The sequence below is a fragment of the Denticeps clupeoides genome, chromosome 4 (genome assembly GCF_900700375.1).
Source record: "Denticeps clupeoides chromosome 4, fDenClu1.1, whole genome shotgun sequence".
In the NCBI taxonomy this organism is placed as follows: Eukaryota; Metazoa; Chordata; class Actinopteri; order Clupeiformes; family Denticipitidae; genus Denticeps; species Denticeps clupeoides.
This window is the reverse complement of record NC_041710.1, coordinates 13912484-13933974: the sequence shown is the minus strand read 5'-3', so window position 1 is coordinate 13933974 and position 21491 is coordinate 13912484. Positions and strand designations below refer to the sequence as shown.

Below are 21491 nucleotides of genomic sequence, written 5' to 3'. Positions count from 1 at the left end.
AAAAGCAGCAATGCTGATTGGAAACAGCTTGTAACTGGTGTAACAGGCAGATACGGTCAGACTGGTTCAGAAGGAACCTTTTTAAAGGAGGGAAGCTCATCATATCAGGACAGTTGCTTCATGTGCTAGCATCCCTGTCACTCACATTACCCATAGGAGGAGCCCTTGAATGGCATGAGTGCCAGGGCCGGGCACTCTCGGATGGAGAGATCAGTACTGACAGATGGAATTTGACCATGGAGAGACAGGGCGAGAGGCCGGCGATTACATGCTTCAGCACGAAACGAAAGCCCTTCACCCGTCTCCTCCGCCCCTTCCCATTTCTCACTGCACCCTGAGCTGTCACCCACGTCACTCAACTCATATTTCCACTTCCTCTCCTGTCCAGCCCCATCCGGCGAGCACGGCCACATAATCCCAGCTTCCTCTGGCACGCGCCACAGCCTGCCATTTCCAGTCATCAGCCCTGAGCAAAATATTCACGCTCCACCTCGCTGAAATGTACTGCTCATAAACAGCCGTGATTACACGAAATGAGGAGGTGAGAGTCACCCTGCTATTTATGAGTGCACGTGTTACGTCTTTGCATTTAGCCGCTCCTGGCCAAAATGAACTCAGCGAAGTAAAAAATTATAGTCAGTCCGGCGCCGGGCCATGGCCACTGAACTCCAGTGCTGCAGAGGCAGCCACAGAAGTGACACTTTTGTATTGCCAGGGGTTGCCTATTACCAGATCCACAGCTAATATGCTCAAGTGTGACATTTCGGTCCCTCATAGAGGGAGCTGCCCTTTAGAAGACTCCGCAGTGAATGCTGCACTCCAGGCAATAAAGCCACTGAGTCTACTTTTCATGGCCATGGGAGTGCTGTGCAAACAGAGTTGCGATGCTGGATTGTCGGCAGGTAATTGGTGATATCAGAACCGTGCATTGTCATCTGCTGCCTTTGTTGCAGTTTCCCATTTTGGACCCTTTTTTTGAGCCTGTGAGACTCATCTTTCTTTGCACCGACTGTCCTCTTCTACTTCCCACCAGTGGTTTTTGTGCCAATTGTTCTGTTGGAGCCTTCATTTCACAAAGAGAAGGATTTATGCAGCAGACATCTTGTTATCTCCTTAACATTGCTGGATTTAATTATTAATAGAGTAATGTACTTGTAGTACAAAAAGAGAGCTGGAGCCTGTGTCAGAAATTGGGTGTATGGCAGGTACATTTCAGTCGATCACATAGTGAACACACACACACAGGCCAGTTTTTTTGGCATTAACCCAAACCCGACTGTGGGTAGAAACCTTAATTCAAAATCTTACAAAATTTTATTGCAATGTTTATCATCCTCAAATTCACCTCAGTGTGAGTTTCCAAATATTTTGCAACAATCCATTCGAACCATTGGTGTACACAATTGCAGATAATTCATGTGATTAACTCATCGTTCTAAAAGAAGAACCTTTGTTCCTCTGTTACCAAGCTGTGGGCTCCACCATCCAGCCAGAAAACTTGTGAGAGAGAAGTTTTAAATGGCTGACTGATCCCATAGGAACAAAGGCGATATTGATCTCTCTTGAAAAGATCACTAAAGGTTCCTCCAGCAGATGAAACAACGAACCCAAAGGATTTTTGTGGAGGAAGCCAGTAAATGAATCAAGTCCCTAACTTGAGTGAAATTATCATCACTGGTAGTTTGGGGATGAAAGACAAGAGCACAGCCAAATACACACCTTGCCAGCCAGGCTTGCAGACAGGTTTGACGTCGATGTGCACCGGCACGCTGTCCGCTGCCCTCTTCTGTCCGCAGTCGTAGGCGGTCACCATTATCTTGTAGTGCTGCTGCTTGTCATAGCTTAGCCTTTCTGTATTCCTGATGTTGCCTGGGGGGCAAAAAGAGACACACGGAAACATGAATTCTGTAGAAGGGCTTTTTTTCCCCTTGTTTTTAACACTCAGCCAGATGACTCCACTAATTAGTTTGGTACATCCTAGCTGAGGAACAGGGCTAATGAGCAAATCCAACAGAAAGAGACAAAATACTGCAAAACTGTTGTGGGTATGTTCTCCTCCATCAAGGGTGAATACAGAACAAGGAAAAATAGCAGAGTGTGTATATATTTAGTGACACAGACTACACACACTAAAAAGAAAACCCATCAGTGTGACAATGTCCATCAAGAAGTACTAACAAAAATAATCTAGAGTCCATTTTACTTCAAAACAAATGACTTCAAAGTCGTTGGTGTGTCGCGCTCATTTGGCATGGCGAGGCAGGCGATCTGGAATGATGGCTGGACATAACGATGAAGAAGGATGCATATGCATCATGAAACAGGGTTAATACTTGATGAACAGGACAGGGAGGACATCCAGTTACTCTTAAAATGTAACAATGACCCGACGATGAACAGACACAAACAGGGCAACTTTATCTAATCAGACACGGATGAACAAGATCAGGAACCATTACACAGGACGCAATCTTCAATGATGATTGCTAATGTGATGTATTTACAGGCATGCGTCAAAACCATGCAAACGGTATGCACGAGAGCTATCAATCATCACTCTCCTCTCAATTAAAAGTGATGAAAAAGAACCATTTCTCAACACTTTGATGACAATGCAATGCCTTAACAGACAAGGAATCAGATTCACAGACAACTTCACTATAATACTTTATAATAAAGATTACATTTTATGATTCCTTCCAGTTCCAAATCAATGTAATCTCCCAAACCACATCCATCATTTCTGTTCTCCATGCATTTATTCAGAGTAACTATTGCATTAATAAAGTGTAGTGCATGTCAAATAATAATTTTCATTGCATTTTCACTGCAATTTATAAGCACATTTTATTAATGACATTAGATGCAAGGAGCAGGGAAATGGGGCAGTAGTAGCCTAGTGTGTAACATACTCAACTATGAACCAGAAGACCCAGGTTGAAATCCTACTTTCTTCTATTGTGTCCCTGAGCAAGACACTTAACTTTAAGGGTCTCCAGGGAGACTGTCCCTGTAACTACTGATTGTAAATTGTTCTGGATAAAGGCATGTGAAAAATTCCAAAAATGTAAATGAAAATAGGTCATTCCAGTATCCTGATGAGTCCTAGCTGAGATAGGAGGCTACATTGATTTGGTATTAGGAGAGATTATTTGAAGTAAATAAAAGGCCTCCTCTGCCACTTTATGTGTCTTTAAAGTGCTGAAATCTGATATGATCTTGTTGGGCTCTTCATTTTACATTGACTTTGACCTCCAACAGAACATTAATTCTGAACAGAGACAACAGAGTACATATGCATTAGAGATCTTCTAAGGAGCATGCTGTTTTTACACCAGGACCATGTTTAATATATGGACATTAGCTTCCATGTAGGGGCAGATTGGTGAAAATGTTTTATAAATGATGACCAAGGGCTCAGTAAGGCTGCTCTAGGACGTTTAACTTTTTCCAACAATGAAAGGCTAGTGGCCTTTCTCTGTATTTTGCTCATTGTTTTTCTTCTCATTATCTCCTCATAATAAGCAAACATATACAAGTAACAGCAATGTAGCCTAATAATTCTGTGTGGCTTATACCTGGTAAAGTCCTCTGGTAAAGTAGGATGCTTGGTAATTTTTCATCAGAAAAGAGCAGGGCTGTATATTATGGCATTATTTTTCATTCATTTGGTGTTTCCATCCAGGGTGCATAGAATTTTAAGACCCAGTATAAACCATCAACTTCAGCAATGGTTTCACTGGGATTTTTCTTTTACTGCGGTTGCATGGCACACCTATGAATAGAGTTGCTAGGTTTCATCTTGGCAGGTAGAGTGAGTTCAGGCTCTCAGGCGTCCAGTAGGGTTATTTTTACCTTCTGGTTATATTTCAATTTACCACCCCCAGCTGCCCCCCACAACCAAGGCTGTCTTAGAGACAACAATGAGCAGAAGAGGTCAATTTTATTATTTTTTTTATTAAAATAATTTACATTTATCAGATGCCCCTTATCCAGAGTGACTTACAAGAACAGTCCCCCTGGAGACAGTGGTAGTTTGTGGGATTTGAACCTGAGTCTTCTAGTTCATAGGTGAGTGTCTTACCCACTAGATTACTATCACACTGCATAACTCACTTTCACAAGTTCTTTTTAAATTATCAGGAGGATCACGTTTACCATCACAGTAACAAATAGGGACATCATAAGCACTTTCAGAAAACAAAGTGCATTATTGTACTTTTACAGGTATATCACATTGTCACTGAAACCTTCAAAAATCTGTACCTTTCTCATACAACTGAACCTGCTTTTACAAATTGTTCTTTTCAGAATGCATTCCGAGTCTTTCTTTCTCCTGGTGGTTAGAGATGTTACCATATTAGTTGTCGTTTCCAATATATTTCTCTCTCGCAGTTTATAAAGTTGCGTTGAAAACATTATTAACTATTCAGCAACATTTTTACATTTTCAGTAATCCCGCCGGTGATATGCTAATGATATGGTAACATGATATAGAACTAATCATGCCCACGAATGGAACTGCCAATGAAACTACTATTGTACTACTTCTGATTGTAAGTTGCTCTAGATAAAGGTATCATCTAAATGCTGTAAATGTAAATGTAGCTTTGTGTGTGTGTAGCTATGTGTGTACAGCCTCTCCCTTTAGCAAAGGGGCGATTCCTTTGATCTCGCACTCACTTTGATTTTGCTTTTTACATTCATATAAAATACTTTTAGTTTTTTGTTTTTTTTGGCTGGGGGCAACAATGCCTCACAACACTCATTTCCTTTATTCTTTCTTTTCCCTTCCTCCATTATAAAAATGATTTTTATCAATAAGGGCTTCTCTCTCTGTGACACACAATTTATGAACTTTATTTGTCACTTCCCAGTGTGTGGATCACAATCAATTTTTGGCCGAGTTGAGCCTAAACAGGGAACAATTGAGCTACTAAAACACAGGCATATTGCATTTTGTTAAGTGTGGCCATGATGAATGCAGTTTGACATTTCACCACCTTAAGCAAAATGAATCTCCAGCAACAATAGACACTTTCTTTTATATAAAGATCTTTTATATGAAGCCACCATTGCGATAGACTTTACTGTAAATCAGTTTTTGACCACAAAAAAGATGCAAGAAAAGATGCAAAACCCATTATGTGTTTCAAATCAATCTCCCTATTCTTCTTTGTACACCTTAGATGTATTGGGTGCTAACTTTGCTCCTTTTTCATCAAGCAATGTGTTTTCAGTACATCTAGTGGACAGACATTCTTGAAAAGAAATATCCTAAACATAAACTTAGGAAGTCTTGAGAGTTAAAATAAACATATATTGCTTAATGTGTTACTGGAAATCATGTTACTGGAAATTGAAACGCATTAGAAATAAATCAGACATTCTGTGTATCTCACTATGCAAAACAGGATCACAGGGCAAAGTCAGGACACAGGATACAGATGAAAAGGAGGCTTTTTAGTGCTGACGAAACTTGAGATGTAAAGGATGAAATCACAAAAGTTACCATGTCTCAGACATTACTATTATTACAAGGTAATATGTCAGGGTTTTTGACATTTTAAAAGCGGTGAAGCCCTTGATGTTAAAGGACCAAAGAGCTTGTTCATGTTCTGGAAAAACATGGCCTGTAATTCTGAAATAATCTGACAGGGCAAGCGTTCAGCAGACCCTCAGATATAAGCATTCTGCTGTCCAGACCCATACACAGTGGATCAAAAAACCTTCATTTTTATCAGCACTGGGATCCCAACTGCCTGATCATGTGCAAGCTACCCTGGAGAACTGGAATTCCTGATGAATATGTTTGTTTTACCCAAATGATGACTGGTAAGCAAGATCATATCAAAGTGAGATATCTTTGATAAATCTGCTTTTACAGATTACATTTACATTCCAAATTATATTTACATATTGATTTACACCTTTCATCAGACACTGTTATCCAGAGCGACTTACAATCAATAGTTACAGGGACAGTCCCCCCCTGGAGCAAGTGTCTTGGTCAGGGACATGATGGTTTGTAAGTGGGATTTGAACCTGGGTCTTCTGGTTCATAGGCAAGTGTGTTACCCACTAAGTGAAATAGATAAAGTGTTTGTTATTGTGATACACAGCAAAGCACACGGTGCACACAACAAAATGTGTCCTCTGGTTTTAACCCATCACCCTTGGACAGGTGCCCAGGGAGCAGTGTGTGGGGATGGCGCTTTGCTCAGTGGCACGTCAGTGGTTGCTTCCTTAACCCTCCTTTTGATTATTAAATTACATCATGTGTTGTTTTATAGTCCTGTGTTTTAAGCTTTGTTGTATAATGTAAATGTTGTAAATTTTCACATGGTCTGATATCCTATTGTTCTTCCCATTTTTACAAATCTTCACCAATTGCAATTTGCCCACCAGCTCTAATGTAAAACCTGCCTGTGACATTTTATAAGCCCCTCACTAGAGTGGCATTCCAGTGCGAGCACATAGAACCTAACAACAGATAGAAAGATAGATACAGATAGATAAAAAAGGTCATAATTAAAGGTGAAAAGGGGCCAGTACTATGTATTAGCAGAATAATAACAAAATAGAATTTGCTCAACATTAAAATAAGTTTGAAATAAATGCAAAAAAATAAATAAAATTTAGCAGAACTTGGTGTGTCCTGATTTTCAAAGCAGATTGACAGTTCATAGATTGACCTATTTCAAATTTAAAGCCCCACAGTTATTGTTGCAATACCCATAAGCGTATTAAACAGACCCTTTAGGATTCAACTGCCTGATTTCATGGCAAGTTTCCTAAAAAAATAGCATCCTGAAATATTTTGGGTCACATTTTTGCAGTGAAACTGTAGGAGAAAGTGAAAATGGGGGGGGGGGGGGGGGGGGGGGGGGGGGGGGGGGCATTTGGATATCTTTTTAAATACTTCATAAGATAGCCCTTAATGCTTATGACTTGCCCTTAAGCTATTTCAGAAAAAGGAATGAACTCTTCTTACGGTCTTTGTTCATGCATGTGCACACACAGTAGTTGAAGTGACATTTTCAGGAGAATGGCAGAAGTGACAGGAGCTGCTGAATGCTATTATGGCTGAAACCCAGGAGAGATGACACTTATTGGTCAAATCTGCAGAAAGGTTGCAGTGATTGGAAAAATAACAAGGTTGAGCAAAATTCATGGGAATAGAGGCTAAGAGCAGCATAATCAAAATCAAACTGGACTAAACATTCTATATTTAGTATATTTAGTCATCAGAACCATGCTTGAGTCTGTTAGTTTCAGTTTGCCACAACAGACCCCAACAGAACCTCAGGTGATGCAGTTCTGCCTTTTCTATCTTCTCTTTCCACCCCCTCCCCTCCCTCCCTTCACTCCCTCATCTCTCTCATCCTCTCCACTCGTGCTCCTCCACCCCGGCCTCTTCTTGATCTCTCGCCTCGACGCCTTGTTCCTTTTGTCTTTCGCTCACCGTCTCTTTCGCTCTGCCCCGACTCCATTTGGTGATTTTGATCTTCATTTTTTTTTTTCTTTTACCTTTTTCTTGTTTTGTACCGCACAGTTTTTTTCTTTCATTTTTTCTTTGTACTCTTACATTCCAGCCTGCCTGCACGCAACACCCCCCCCGTACCCCCTTGCCAGGAAGCATGTTGTTTTTAATAACATGCCCCTCTCCTCTGATCTTTGGTGCAACTCCTAAGCCAAAAAGAACCCCTCGGCGTGCAGGCGATCTTGCCGACGACCCGTGTACCGCTCACTCATGCTCATTCGCCTCTAATTGAGTGGCTCTTTCAGATCTTTCAGTCACACAGCAGAAGATGGCAGGGTCTTCAGGGGCGCCAATGTAAACGTGATCGAAGACATGACCAGAGCAGCAGAGCTGAGAGTGACGGGCTCTTCAGGGGGGTGAAAGCAGAATGGCAGGAGGCTGCTGGGCGACTGATGGGCTGTGTTAGAAAAGATGGCGGACTCCCAGCCATGTGAACCTTTCCTCTCTCACATCAGACGCAGCCGCCTTTAAAATAGACCTCATCGGCTACAAGTGTGCCGCCGCGTCAACAGGCAAGCGGGAAATTGAATGTGAGGCCCTTGAATGAGCCAGGCGGTATTTTGAAGCGATGCAATTTTCTAAAAGTTAGCCAAAGGCAGAGAGTAAAAGAACTAAATTTGACATTAATGCCAACGGAAAAGAAACTGCAGCCTAAACTGGGTGGCTGTTTTCTACATCTCATATCTCCTTATTTAAATGTAGCACTAAGCATGACTGCATTGCATGACATACCTAATTAACAGATAATTACTAGCAAAAGAAGAAAAAAAGACCTGACAATTGACATTTCAATTTCCATGATATGTGATTAAAACAAATGACTGACAGATAACATGGGTAAGCCCCTGGAAAAACTCTCTCATACACATCCAGTCGTGCACACACAGACACACACACACACACACACACACACACACATACACACACACACACACAAACAAATTGGAAGGGTCTGAAGCACCTCCTGTCAGCCCTATAGGCCTGGGCCTCTGTAGAAGATATATTGTTGGTTTTACTATTAAGACAAATGCTAAACAAATGTTATGTTGACATTACTATGATTTCTTGAAATCTAGCTAAATTGAAGTTCTCAGAGTGATTCATTAATTTGATTAGCTTTGGAAAGATTCTATTTACCTTTACCTCCCTTCATGTCATAAAATGTGTAAAAAGAGAGTGGTGATTTGCAGCAACTGTGGTCAGTAATAATTATGAGTCTGTATGTCAATATGCGGCTCGCCTCACCGTTGCGATCTATGGCAAAAGGCGTGTCAGGCGTGGCGATTTCGTAGTTGCAGATCTGACTGTACTGTGGTGAGCAGTCCTGGTCCCAGGCCTCCACTTGCAGGATGCTGTCATATATCTTGGCTTCCGTCAGGGTGGCGTGATACACTGACTCCCGGAACACAGGGGCAAACTCATTCACATCATCCACCTGGATGTGCACCACCGCCCTGAGACAGAGAGAGAGAAGATATTACTGGTTAAGGTTTCTAAATTAGTAATGCGGCGTTTAACATATTAGCAGCTTTTTACATTTCAGAAATTCATCTCAGGACAAAATATATTAGGAAGAAAGAAAGAATAATTTCCTCGTTCATTCCCATTCCTTTTGTAAAGAAAAAAATACAGATGTTGGCCCTAAAGACGTTTGTTGAGAACCATATGTTTTTCATGGACAGCTGCCAGCTTTATCACATTTACACACACCTAGTTGTTGCACAGATTTCTCAAAGGGAAATGCAAAAGAGAAAATCAGCGTAACACTGAATGAGAGATAATTCCCTGACAATTAAACACCATATTGAATTCATTAGATTGCTATTCATCAAATTCTATTTCAGTGGCTGATGCCAGCCAGGCTGAAAAAAACACAAACTAAAATCCAGAAATAATCCATGCTAAAGTAATTAATGACAATAATTAATGACAATTATAGCATTAAAATAAATATTTATTGTGTATACCGAAAGCATTTGAAAAATGCTGTTGCTCCAGTTGCTTTCATGCTCTGTTCGGCATTTTGAATGGAGCAAGTTGTTTTTATTTTCATCTTTTTAAAGGCGAATGTGCTGCATCCATTAAAGGCCTTTATGCATAATTAGGCCTCCTCCTTGTGTGGGTTCTTAGCATCTGACTGACTTCATTCCCCCGACTTTGACCTTGTTTCGAAATAACAAATATTGCTTCTTTCTGTCATATGTCTTCGTAATTGAAGACATTAAATTAACGAGACCGTCGTTTAGAGTCCTGTGGTGATGCAGCTTCCCAGGGCACATATAAAGAGACAAACACACACACACACTCACACACACATAGATTAACACTAACATGAACACACTGATCAGCCACTGCACTGAAACCAGTGACAGGGGAAGTGAATAATGTTCACTGATGATTATCTGCTTTCAATGGCACTTGTCAAGGAGTGGTTCCATTAGACGCAGGAAGTGCTTGATGTGCCAAGTGTCAAGAGCCAAGTTGTGATGTCAAGTGACCAGAGCATCTCCAGAACCTTGTTGAGGGTTTTAAACCCATCGCTGGTGGACCTGTCAGGTACAAGTTGTGAGACTGTGACAGGCAATGCAGGGCCTAAAGTTGCTATTCAGTAACATGCTACTGTAATATTATTACCTTCTCCTGTCAAAAAGCAATCATTTTACAGTAACTAATCACGTAATTCTGCACGCATGGCAGAGCAGGGCAGGACAGTACTACATATCTCAATAATGTGGCAGCATCAGAATGAAAGTATTTTTTTTTTTGAGATGGAAAGAATACTTTTGTTCACCGTAAACTTTGTCCCAGCGGCAAAATGCATTCAGCTGAGGAAAAAACAACGTCAATGTAGCACATGTAAAACTTGAGAGGAAATAAAATCAAGGGCACTGGCAGTACTTGTCTTCCCATAAACAATGTTTTGGGGCTCTCTCTGAATTGTGGGAAATGAAGACTAGCACATCTGGTCTGAGCCCACAGAAGAGCTACTGTACCCCAACGTGCTACAGAAAACATGAATGTTTAATGCTGCAAGAGCCTATAAGAGCCACCTGAGTACTACTGTAGAGGAATGATTTGAGGAACATGAGTTAGAGGTGCTGACTTGGTGTCCAAAGTCCCCAGATCTACAGGATCTGCTGCTGACATCTTGTAGGCAGAAACCCACAGGACATCTTCAGAGGGACTTGCACGATATCAAGCAGGTTGTTCGCATATGGCTGATTAATGACATACAGGAACTCACACATGCACACAGGCATTAGCTCAGTACAAACTCTTGCATTAGCATTTGCACACAGACACACACTCACACAACACTTCCTCCCCTCACTCTTCCATCCCTCTGTGTCAAGAGCCATTCATCAGAGACAGAAAGGCAGTGAAATCACAAGTGTGCCTGTCTGCTGCCTGCCTGGCGCTCTAAGGGCCTGGAGCCCCACTTCCCTGCTGCACTCCATCACCGCAGCCGCCACCCGCCTTCCCAGCTGCCAATGCAGGAGGGGGACTGTCAGACGCATATGGAGCTTCCGGCAACTTTGTAAACATCTTGATAGGTCATCAGTGCAGAACTATTGAGGGCTGAACATTGGGCAAGGGTAGTGTGTTTGTGTGAGTGCAAGAGACAGCCGCACATACACACATTCACACACATACACACACAGTGTACTGGAGCAACGCCAGGAGCAATCATTTCAGAGTCACACCTGCTGGGGTTTTAGCATTGCATTGTGGGACGCCAGGCTTTCATCACTGCCAGCTGCTCCTTTGGAGCTAGTGAAAATTCATTTAGTTTCTAAATAATATTCTCGGCCATTCATAACCGTCCGTTCACAGGCCAGCATTAGTAAAAAGCCTGTGCTGAGTTGCAAATTATAATGATTATAATAGCAAGCAAATAAAATAATAGCTATAATGACCTCTGTACAAGTTTGACAGACACGGGACTGCAGTCCATGTCCATAAGGGAACGTCTGATTAATACTGTTGAGTGGAGCTGCCTATGTCTCTGTCACTCGGCGTAAGGCTTGCTCCAGAAACTACTCTTGATGATAGGTGGTCATTTCCTGGCAGCTCATTGTGCTGAACGGCAGGAAGATAAACCATTAGCCTCTGGGTGAAATTTTGTACAGAATATATCTTGGAAAATTACATATTTTAATAGGGCATGCTCTATAGAATTAAAAGACAGCAGGATCTACCAAAAAACCTCAGTGTCAATAGTTTTTCCATGGCCGGTAAGGCAGTCAAAACAGATGTAATATTCCTATGTGTGTGGTGTTGGTTTGTTTGTGCTGTTTTCTGCGTGTTACACACATTTCCTGAGAGGGCGGCACCATGGAATTACTGGCCCCACCCAAGTCCACTGATTGGTGGTTGTTTTCTTGTTACGTTACATAATTCCAGTGTTCCAGGCACAACAGAAGTTTGAGGAGGCAGCTAGGAGTCGGTGTGGCAGTTCAGAGCGAGAGGGAAAGCTTGTGGTTTTGTTTGTGGTATTGTGTATTTGCTCCACTGCTCCACCACCGAGGCCCCAGGGGGCATGTGACAGCGACAGACGACTGCGACCCGGAAGCGAAGGAGGACTGGGTCAACATAATGAATAAAAGCTTGGGGGCTTCATTCATTCAGCCTTATATACTCTCGATCTGAACACTTGATTTATGACCCTTTGCCCGAACAAACAACCCCGAGACATGCCAGCTCCCTTCGGCACCCCGATGTTTGAGTGTCCTCGCCCCTGTCACCCTGCCACCCCAGCCCAGCAACTTCCCTTCGGTCCCTGACCATACTCAAGCCAGCTACGCTCCTGTTCTCTCCCTCCCTGTCCACCCCTCTCACCCCCAACCAACCCTTCCTCCAGCCAGCCACTGCCCCGGCATCCACAGAGCTCACCTTCCCTGTCACCGGATCAGAACCCGTCTGTTGACCTATCAAATCTGGGGACATGACAACAGAGAAGCTGATTATTTCATGACCACCTCTGTCACAGTTCCACTGTGCACCACACCTAGAACCAAAGAACATCAAGCTCTTGGCAAAAATGCTCCTCTTTCAACAACATTTTTATTGAAGTGAATTGAACCCATATAGCATCATGGAACACTGAATCACCACTCTTTTGTAATTACAGCCTACTGCATAATAGACAGTGCAATTAAATTGTACTTACTTGTGTGACTTTTTCCAGCCAGCTCCATTGGCGCCAGCTCCACAGTCATACGCTTGGATCACAAAGGTGTACTCCTTCTGCAGTTCGCAGTCAACGTGGCCCCGGGCCCTCAACACCCCTTCTCCTGACGTCCTGTTCAGGACCACGGCCTCGAATGGCGCCTCCTGTCCATGGATTTTAAAAGCACAGATTTCCCCTGCAGAAAAGGACAAATGTGACAGACAGAGGAGGGCTGAGAATCATGGGACTTTGTAATGGGCTTTGCACACATCTCGCCATGATATCATTGCTATAACTTCCACACCACAGGCACCCATTCTCCGCCTGACATTGTATTACAGGACGTTGTCTGAGTTTAGAACTGTGCAGGGTCTTGCTGGGAGACGGAGAATAGGCTGTCTGCACTTGTAATTGCCTCATTTGAACAACACAGTCGCATTGGGTGAGAGAGAGTACTCAGCAAGACAAGGTGATTGTTTGGGGGGAGGGCAGTTTGTGGTTTTATTGCATGCAACACTATCCTGGGATTTTATTGGAGCAATGAAACAAAAACTGCTGTGCAGATGCATAAATATTCAAACTCTCAGGTAAAACCAAGTGTCAGGTGTGTGTAACTTGCATCCTTTTTCTGATACAGAATGTCTCAGAATCTGTCTGGTAATTCATGTAATTAACTTTGCAACAGTAAGTAGTGTCGTATCTGTGGTCTAGATAACCATAAACTATTGTTCATGCAAAGCCCAGTAAATTAATCAATTATAAGGAGCTATTTAAAAAGCTTTCATTGAAAGATATATGCTACGCTGCATCACATTTTTTTACATTTTATGTTACAGCTTTTCTCCCCAAAATTGATTTAAATGCATTTTTAAAAGTTTACTTGAGGTTTTGACAAAGAAAAAACTGAGATAGCACATGTACATAAGTATTCACAGACTTTGCTCAATACTTTGTTACAAGTCTTTTTTTTTAATAAGAAGCCACAAGCTTGGCACAAATATTGGTTAGTTTTGCTCATTTTGCCCATTTTCAATGGCAGTAGGTAGGACAGTAGGTATGTAATATATTTCCGGCCGTACTGTCTGCAGTACAAATAATTTACCTTTGTCAAGACTAACAGTCGATTTTGTAGGTATCAGCTCTGCTCGGATCAAATGGAAAGGACAGCTCTGCAAGGTATATTAAGCACCTGGCTAAGAAGAACACCAGCTCTTCACTGAACACAAGTGAGGAGAGGCTCCAGGAGACTCAGAACCTGTGGCAGTGAGACGGTCAAGGTTACTGTCACTACCCTGCCACCAGCAGAATTTAACCCTCCCACTAGGAGTCCCCCAGTGCCAGAATCATCTCTGACAAAAGATAATGTAGAAAGGATGGTGAAAGAAATTGTGGAGAGGTAGCAGGCACCACAACAGCTGGTGTTGCAGGAAAAGCACATTTACTGTCCTGCAAAAGTCTACTCTTTGACATGACAAAATCTTCAAGTCCATTTTACCTTTTATCTACATCTAACCATTTTGCTGCTAAATTTCCCAAAAAATAAGATTTTTGGACTAAAATAATGAATGCATTCTGAAAAATTTTCAAGGAATTGCACACGGCCCATAAACCCCAACAAGCAAGCGATATATCAAACCGTGCAGAAAGGAAAGCCTTGCGACTTGTGCATTACAAGGATTGTGCAAAAACAAAGTTTTTTTATCAATTTTCCTGACATCCTTTGGTAGCACTGACACATCTGATATGTCAAATCAAGCGTCTCATTGAGACCCTCAGACTTGCCTCTACTCCTGGGTTGCTACCTTTAACGGCCACCCACAGGGGGCTGAAAACCTGTTCCCAACACAAAAGTAACTAGCCCAAATTAACAATAATTTGTGACATACTTGCATTAATGAACATAGCAGTAATGAATAACAAATTGTGCGTTATGAAGAGTCACCAATCACTGGTGTATATGAATACAATGTATCAGCTTTTTCCTGGCTTGTGTGTTCTAAGACTTGAGCACCAAGCTAGAGAGAAATTCATGATGCAGTCAAGCCTGCACCAAACTAAAGGTGCAAAAAAAAAAGACTCCATAGCAACAGCGAGGTCCAACAAAGAACATTGTCAGCCATTGTATCTTTTCTCAGGTTTAACTCCCAAGCCACCTCTATCCCCCACAGACACTTCCGTTCGGGGATTTGGGAAAATCATGTCAGAAGAAGTCATGGAGCTCTGACCTCTTGTGACAGCTGATATCACTTAAAATCCGGCAAGACCGCAGAGAACAAACAAGCCGCGTACCTCGCCGATGTATGCGCTCGCCTGCTGGCTCAACCTGATAAGAACAACTTTTCTCATCCCCTCTGTCTCGACTCTTCTTTACTCCCCCAAACCCATTTAATTCCCTCTCTTTTCAAAATCTGATTTAACCAGAGAAAAAGAGGGTAAAAAAGAAATCCCTCTGCTTCCCGAGTGCTGAAATAATAATTTACCCACTGCAGTATGAAAGTCCTGTACAGGCCCACAGTTTAAATTTCGTATTTACATTAGCCTCACAATGCCTTATCGAAATGAAATGGCCTGCACAATGGGAGGCAAGAGGTGGAATGCAACACGGGGTGAAAAAAAGAATAAAAACAGAAACAATGCAGGCGGTGTGCATGCTGGCAGATAAGCGCGAGCAAGTTCTGCACTTCCAAAGCCGTCCGGAATATACTCTTAGATGGAAGACGAGAAGGAGGGGAACAAAACGTGAGGCCTGGAAATCCAGTATGATGGAAACAGTTATAATCATGCAACAGAACAGAAGGAAAATAATACAACATATGGAAATTGAAGGGATTTTTTCCTTCTCATGGTTCATGTACAAAAGTAAAAATCTGCTCCATCTGTCCTTACAAATGCATTTAGTGATTAAACTTTGGAAGAATGTGGCCTGACCAGGGTGGGGGTACGGTCACCATAAAATGGTGTCTGTGGGAAAAAAAAAATAAAACAGCAATACGACAGCATCGTATTTTTTATTTTTTTTACGAGCACATTTTTGGCACATGTGGCTTCTAATCTGTTGAGGCTTTCTATGAGTCACAGAGCCTTTGGAGATTCCAGTTTAAAAGTGAAGAGGAAGTATTAAATCTGGGCTGACAGATGTGACATTTCCGAGCAGAAGCGCATGTTAGCGGCATGAGTACGAGGGGGCTGACTCACTCAGATGAAACAAACATGGATACGATCAGCATGGTATTGGTGTGCAGCAGTTCAGAAATTCATTTGTAACAGACCACTTAGGGTTGGAGAAAAAGTTTAGTCTATAAAAGTTCTCTAGACAACAAATTGTGCTTTGGCCTTAAAATAAAAAGGTGTCATTGACTGTTTCGTTCATGTTAGTCAGGAAATCAGCTAAATCTGTTTAATTGACGACATTCAGGAGGCATATTTAAACAAAATGATAATGATCTATCAAAATGAATAATCAAAATGGATAATGCTATCCTTTAGCTATTATTATTGTTGCTAGGCAACGTTATGAAGTCAGTGCTCAGGTATGTAGCTGATGGTACACACCTCAGAATTCTGATCTTGTGAGGTGTTAGCATCTTCAGAATGTCTCTCAGCCAATCCCATTACAAGTTCGGAACATACTGCTGTGTAAAATAGAACTTAATATCTTTACAGTTTGGGATCTTGTGATTTTGAGAAACTGTGTGGGCAAGTTGCTGATTAAAGTTAATTTCCCAGCGCCACACTGGAAGGCTCATCCTTGATTTGCTCGACCCTTCAGTGGTGCTCTCCACTAGCCCCCATACCCACTTTTTTCTTTTTAATTACTTTCTAGATTACAGCTTCTCTTCACTAATGACCTGCTGCCACTGTTCTTACATTCATCCATGCCCAGCAGAAAGGAGGAGGAGGAGGAGGAAGGGGTGATGAGAGAAGTATTTCTTTATGTCTCTGACATCTCATTTGTCATCCTCTTGTCCCACATTTCCCATCTGAGGGTTCTTGATATCCAGAGAAGAATTTGGATCTGACAGGCTGCTGAGACGTCTGCCTGTTTTAGGGGCTTTACATCGTTTATGATGAACATGATGAGGCTAGAGTGACCGATTTCAAACCCCATGAAACTTAGGAAGACAGCACAGTACATTAAACAGGTCTCTCTTTTCTCACCCCCACAAACACTGTGTAAAAATGTAGTTTTCTACATGAAAAATGCCAACCAAGGGGGCTGTAAGTGCATGGCCTCTCAAAATGTTCTTCTTAAAATAACCCTATTGACAGGCCTGACACTTAAATTATTCCACTTTCTTTGGCTGTGAAAGCAGATGGATGGTAAAACACACACACACACACACACACACACACTTGATTGCTTCTAATGCACTGTCCAACACATTTACTATCGACCAGAACTCCTTCCTCACCGAGGTCAGACTGTGGTGTTGAAGTGCACATGTGGATGCACATCTGATTGGCCCAGATGAGAACACGTTTGGACCATAGGCCCAAATACCGAACAGTCTGACCTGCACACAAAGGTTTTCTTTTCTATTTTTCCCCATTTCTTTCACTTCACTAAATGCACACGATAATGTGCTAACATTTTAATCTCTGCAGCAGAAGGTGTTGACCGCTGTTTTATGGGACTGTTTGGAAACCTGAGGGCTGCTTTTATTGTGGAACAACTCAATTGGTTCCCATAGGGGTCTTTCATTAAGGTAGGGAACACCTAATTGCATTTGGGAGATAGCAGAGCCTTCCCTTCCACCCTTTGGCTAACAAACAGACCCAACCCTGGTTCACAGAGGGCATCTATTTCCCTGCGAGCCGGAGCACTAAATGAACAGGCTATCACAGACTCGGAAAATTCAATAGTGAGCAACAATCTGTATTAATTTTGCTCAAGCTCTGGGGGAGGGGAGGAAGCAATGCAATTATCTAAATTGCTCTTGTAAAGTTCTGGGATTACAATAGCATAATGCAAACTGTGCTCTTGAAAGGCTAGCTTTTAAAGCATTAGACTGATAGCAAACCTCTATTCCAGACCCATGAAAAAGACCTTGAATGGCAATTTTATTTTTTCCTTCTCTATGAGGCAGTATGTAAATACAATATGCAGTAATTTTCATTATGCTCTGACTCTTGAGGGAATTATTTTCACCGCAGGCCTTTGACAGACGATACCCAGTGTTCATGTATGAATGGATGGAGTGTGGCGGTGACGCAAAGTAAGGGCAAAGTCTTTGTTTCTGAGCAGGCAATTGCACGTTAGATGCCACACTTCACAGGGGTGAGTACAACTGACACGCCCTAGAAGCACGTGCTTATCGCATTGATTTACAATGCACAGCCAAAGGATTGCAGTGAACGAGGCAAGGGGAAAGAAAAAAGGATAGAGAGGCCTGGCTATAAATAGCTCCCTGCTGAAAGCCCTCCCCTGGGCAGGCTCCTGTATTTGTCTCTCCACCGTCCATTCGAGATGACCTCTGTTCAGTAAGCATTAATTATTCAACACTTAACACTGTTGCCCAGGTGCTGGTCTTATCTCTTCACTCAGACTATCTCTCTCGCCCTCAACCTCTCATCACTTCACTCTCTCTTCTCCAGACTGGTACACCCCCAGCTGGGCTCTCCTTGACTGCACAGGTCCCAAACGCAGGCCAGCAGCCGAGTGGCCTCCCCAAAACCTCCAAAGCCAGTCTCACAGGGCCTCTCCATCAGAAAAAAATTTCTGGTTCAAAGTGCAGTGATGTCCTGGGTTTCCAGTAGTGTTGGGTGTCCAGTAGTGTTGTCAACAAAATTTATGATGAAATATCTTAATCAATGAACCTCTTGCCATGATGTTAGTCATGTAATGATAACTATATTGAAATATATCATGTAATATTGTTGATGGAAAACAATTTGATTAAATATGGTTATACTGAAAAGTTATTTCCTCTTGTTTAATCACGTTATTATATTATTCTGTTTCCTGTATCCCCCATCTGGCCGCACAGATGACATCACTTTCGCAATATTTAATAATTCAATTTTAGGATGGTTCTCATGGCCTAGCAGTTAAGGAAGCGGCCCCGTAATCAGAAGGTATCCATTCTAATCTCAATCCGCCAAGGTGCCACTGAGGTGCCACTGAGCAAAGGACCATCCCCACACACTGCTCCCCGGGTTCGGAGAGAATGATGAGGCAATTGGTGCATCCGAAGCTGATACATGTGAGCAGAGCAAATCTGTCATCAGACAGACAGATATGAAGCTTGAGTAAGTTGTGTGTATGTTCACCTGTATGAATGTCACAACCATTTGGCATGGCGAGGCAGGTGAGCGGAGATCATGAGACAAGTTGACGAGAAAGAAGGATGCATTTGCACAGCGTCACGAAACCGGGGTTTAATTGGTGAAGAACGGAACAGGGGAGACATCCGATAACATGGTGAACGTGTAACATAACAAAGACCCGATGGTGAACAGAAACGAACAGGGCAGCTTTATACATTTAAACACAGGTGAAAATGATTAGGAAACATTACACATGACAAACATGGAACTCCAGTCCAGATCCCGTAACCCCTTCTGGACCGGATCATGACAGTACCTCCCCTCCTAGGCACGACACCCGGTGTGCCCGCCAAAGCAGTCCACGAAGGAGGGACGGAAGTCCACACACTGAGTCTTTATGAATAGAGTGGACAATGGGATGAGTAGACTAGAATCGATTTTAGATGAAAGGAGACGAGATGAGAAGAGAAGATGAACAGATGAGATGATTCATGATGGTATTCATGATGGACGAGCGGAGGTAGTCCTGTGCAGACGGCTTCGGGCCAGTGTGTCCTTTGAAATGAAGTGAAGTGATTCACATGTAATACACAGCAGTACAGCACACGTTGCACACAGTGAAATTTGTCCTCTGCATTTAACCCATCACCCTGAATGAGCAGTGGGCAGCCATGACAGGCGCCTGGGGAGCAGTGTGGGGGATCGGGATTCGAACCAGCAAGGCCACCACTGCCCCACAGTGGGGCGGCGTCGGCTTTGTCCAAATGCGTGGTCGGGTCTTTCTGTCACAACCATGGTGGCATGACAAGGCAGATGAACGGAGATGATGATGAGGAAGAAGTATGCTTTTTTGTCCAGTGTTTGTCCTTAAGTGTCACTTTATAAGTATCATTGAGAAATTGTCATTTTTTTATTTTTTGGTCATTATGCTCAATTTTGTCTGTTTTTCTCTCGTTTCATGATGTATGAGAGGTAATGGAAATGAGAGGATTGCATGTTTTTCCCTTTTGCCTAAACACAGTCTCTCTCAAGAGCCCACGCAGACAACTGCTACACCTGCCAGATCAAAACACCATCAGTGACTGCCAGGGTTTCTGCCGGGCAACAAGACAGCTCTATTATGTGTAGCTCTATTCATACGCTTTGTGAAAGCTTTCACTTTTAGCCTTATGGCCTCAGCAAAGGTCTGTTAAAGAAACCTCTCTCCATCCATCTTGGTTCTGCTTCCGTCATATGCAATTATCCACAACAGAGTACTCAAGATACAGCACGTCATTAGATTTCAGATACATATTTCGGTTTGTAATACTGTTATCAGACACGAAATAGCTTTTTATCACATCCCAGAATATAAAAAATGCTCTTATAGCTGATGTGTGATTTATAGGTATAAGAGCAAGGAGCTACGTTTAACGTAAATATTATCATTTCAAGTTTTGTACTTACCCAGTCAAAAGCTCTTCCACCTTTCATGTAGTCCATACGCAATATCATTTGATTATTTGACCAGCACTGTTGTGGCCAAACTGAATATCAAGAGAAGGGGCTAAAACCTTTAGAAGTCCTTTCCATTTGGGTAAATACAAGAAAACTTACATATGCTCTGGAAGCTACATGGCTACTGGGGATGATGCCAGCAATCTTTCATGCTGTATGTATCTGACTGGAGGATCATGACCTCCATCTGCTCCACTGCAAAGAGTGAAAAGGACATGGCAAGGGTTCGAACACAACGCACAGTCCAGTATGCCAGGCATGGCAGGAGGGTCCAGATGACCCAAACAAGGAGATTTTGAATGCCAGGAGAGCTATGAGTAAAGCATTTAAATGCTTAAACATGCTTGTACTTATTGCCAAATGTTTTAATTAAATGTCACCAATAGATGCAGATTGAATTAATCATAATCTATGCATACCTATGAACAAAGACAAATACATATACACAAACCCTTGCAAGAAATGTTGCGAATTTAACAGGAGAATGCAGACACATGAAATTCTATAAATATAAATGAAAAATTTCTAAATAAAATTTAAGATGAATTTATGCTGGAACAGGGACAAATGTCACCTGATCTTGAATACCATCTTCTGTTGCATTGTATGGATGGTCAAATATGTGAAAGTTGTTTGCATGGGGCAAGCAAGTATTGGGGCAGTGGTGGCCACTGAGCAAAGTAGTGTTTGTTGCCACTCTGCTCAGTGGCAAACTTCTGATTACGGGTCCGGGTCCTTACCCGCTGGGCCACCAGTGCCCTCTTAGTATACAGATGTAATACAGTCACTCATACCTTTATACACATAATTCTTCACACACTCCCATATGCTCTGTGCCACACAGTGTGGCTATGACTACAATCCTGGTTCCCTGCCAGCAGATCTTTGCTCCTGACGAAGTGAAAGTGGCCCCTGATTGAACCATTATTTTCACTGCAGCTCGAGCCACACTTAACAGAACAATTCAAAGCATTTTAACAATTAAACTAAAACAATGGCCCCATGGCCTTTTTT

The 21491-nt window shown here is 42.3% G+C and overlaps 1 protein-coding gene across 2 annotated transcripts in view; it reads right to left on the bottom strand.

Moving 5' to 3' along the window:
- Positions 1 to 21491, bottom strand: part of clstn2a (calsyntenin 2a) — a 164022-nt gene that overhangs the window by 54849 nt on the left and 87682 nt on the right. For both annotated transcript variants that reach the window (XM_028977218.1, XM_028977219.1), the window contains exons 3-5: positions 12714 to 12909; positions 8789 to 8997; positions 1720 to 1869 (exon numbers count right to left, since the gene is read on the bottom strand). In XM_028977218.1, the coding sequence (XP_028833051.1) occupies positions 1720 to 1869; positions 8789 to 8997; positions 12714 to 12909 (555 nt within the window). The remainder of the gene's footprint in view (positions 1 to 1719; positions 1870 to 8788; positions 8998 to 12713; positions 12910 to 21491) is intronic.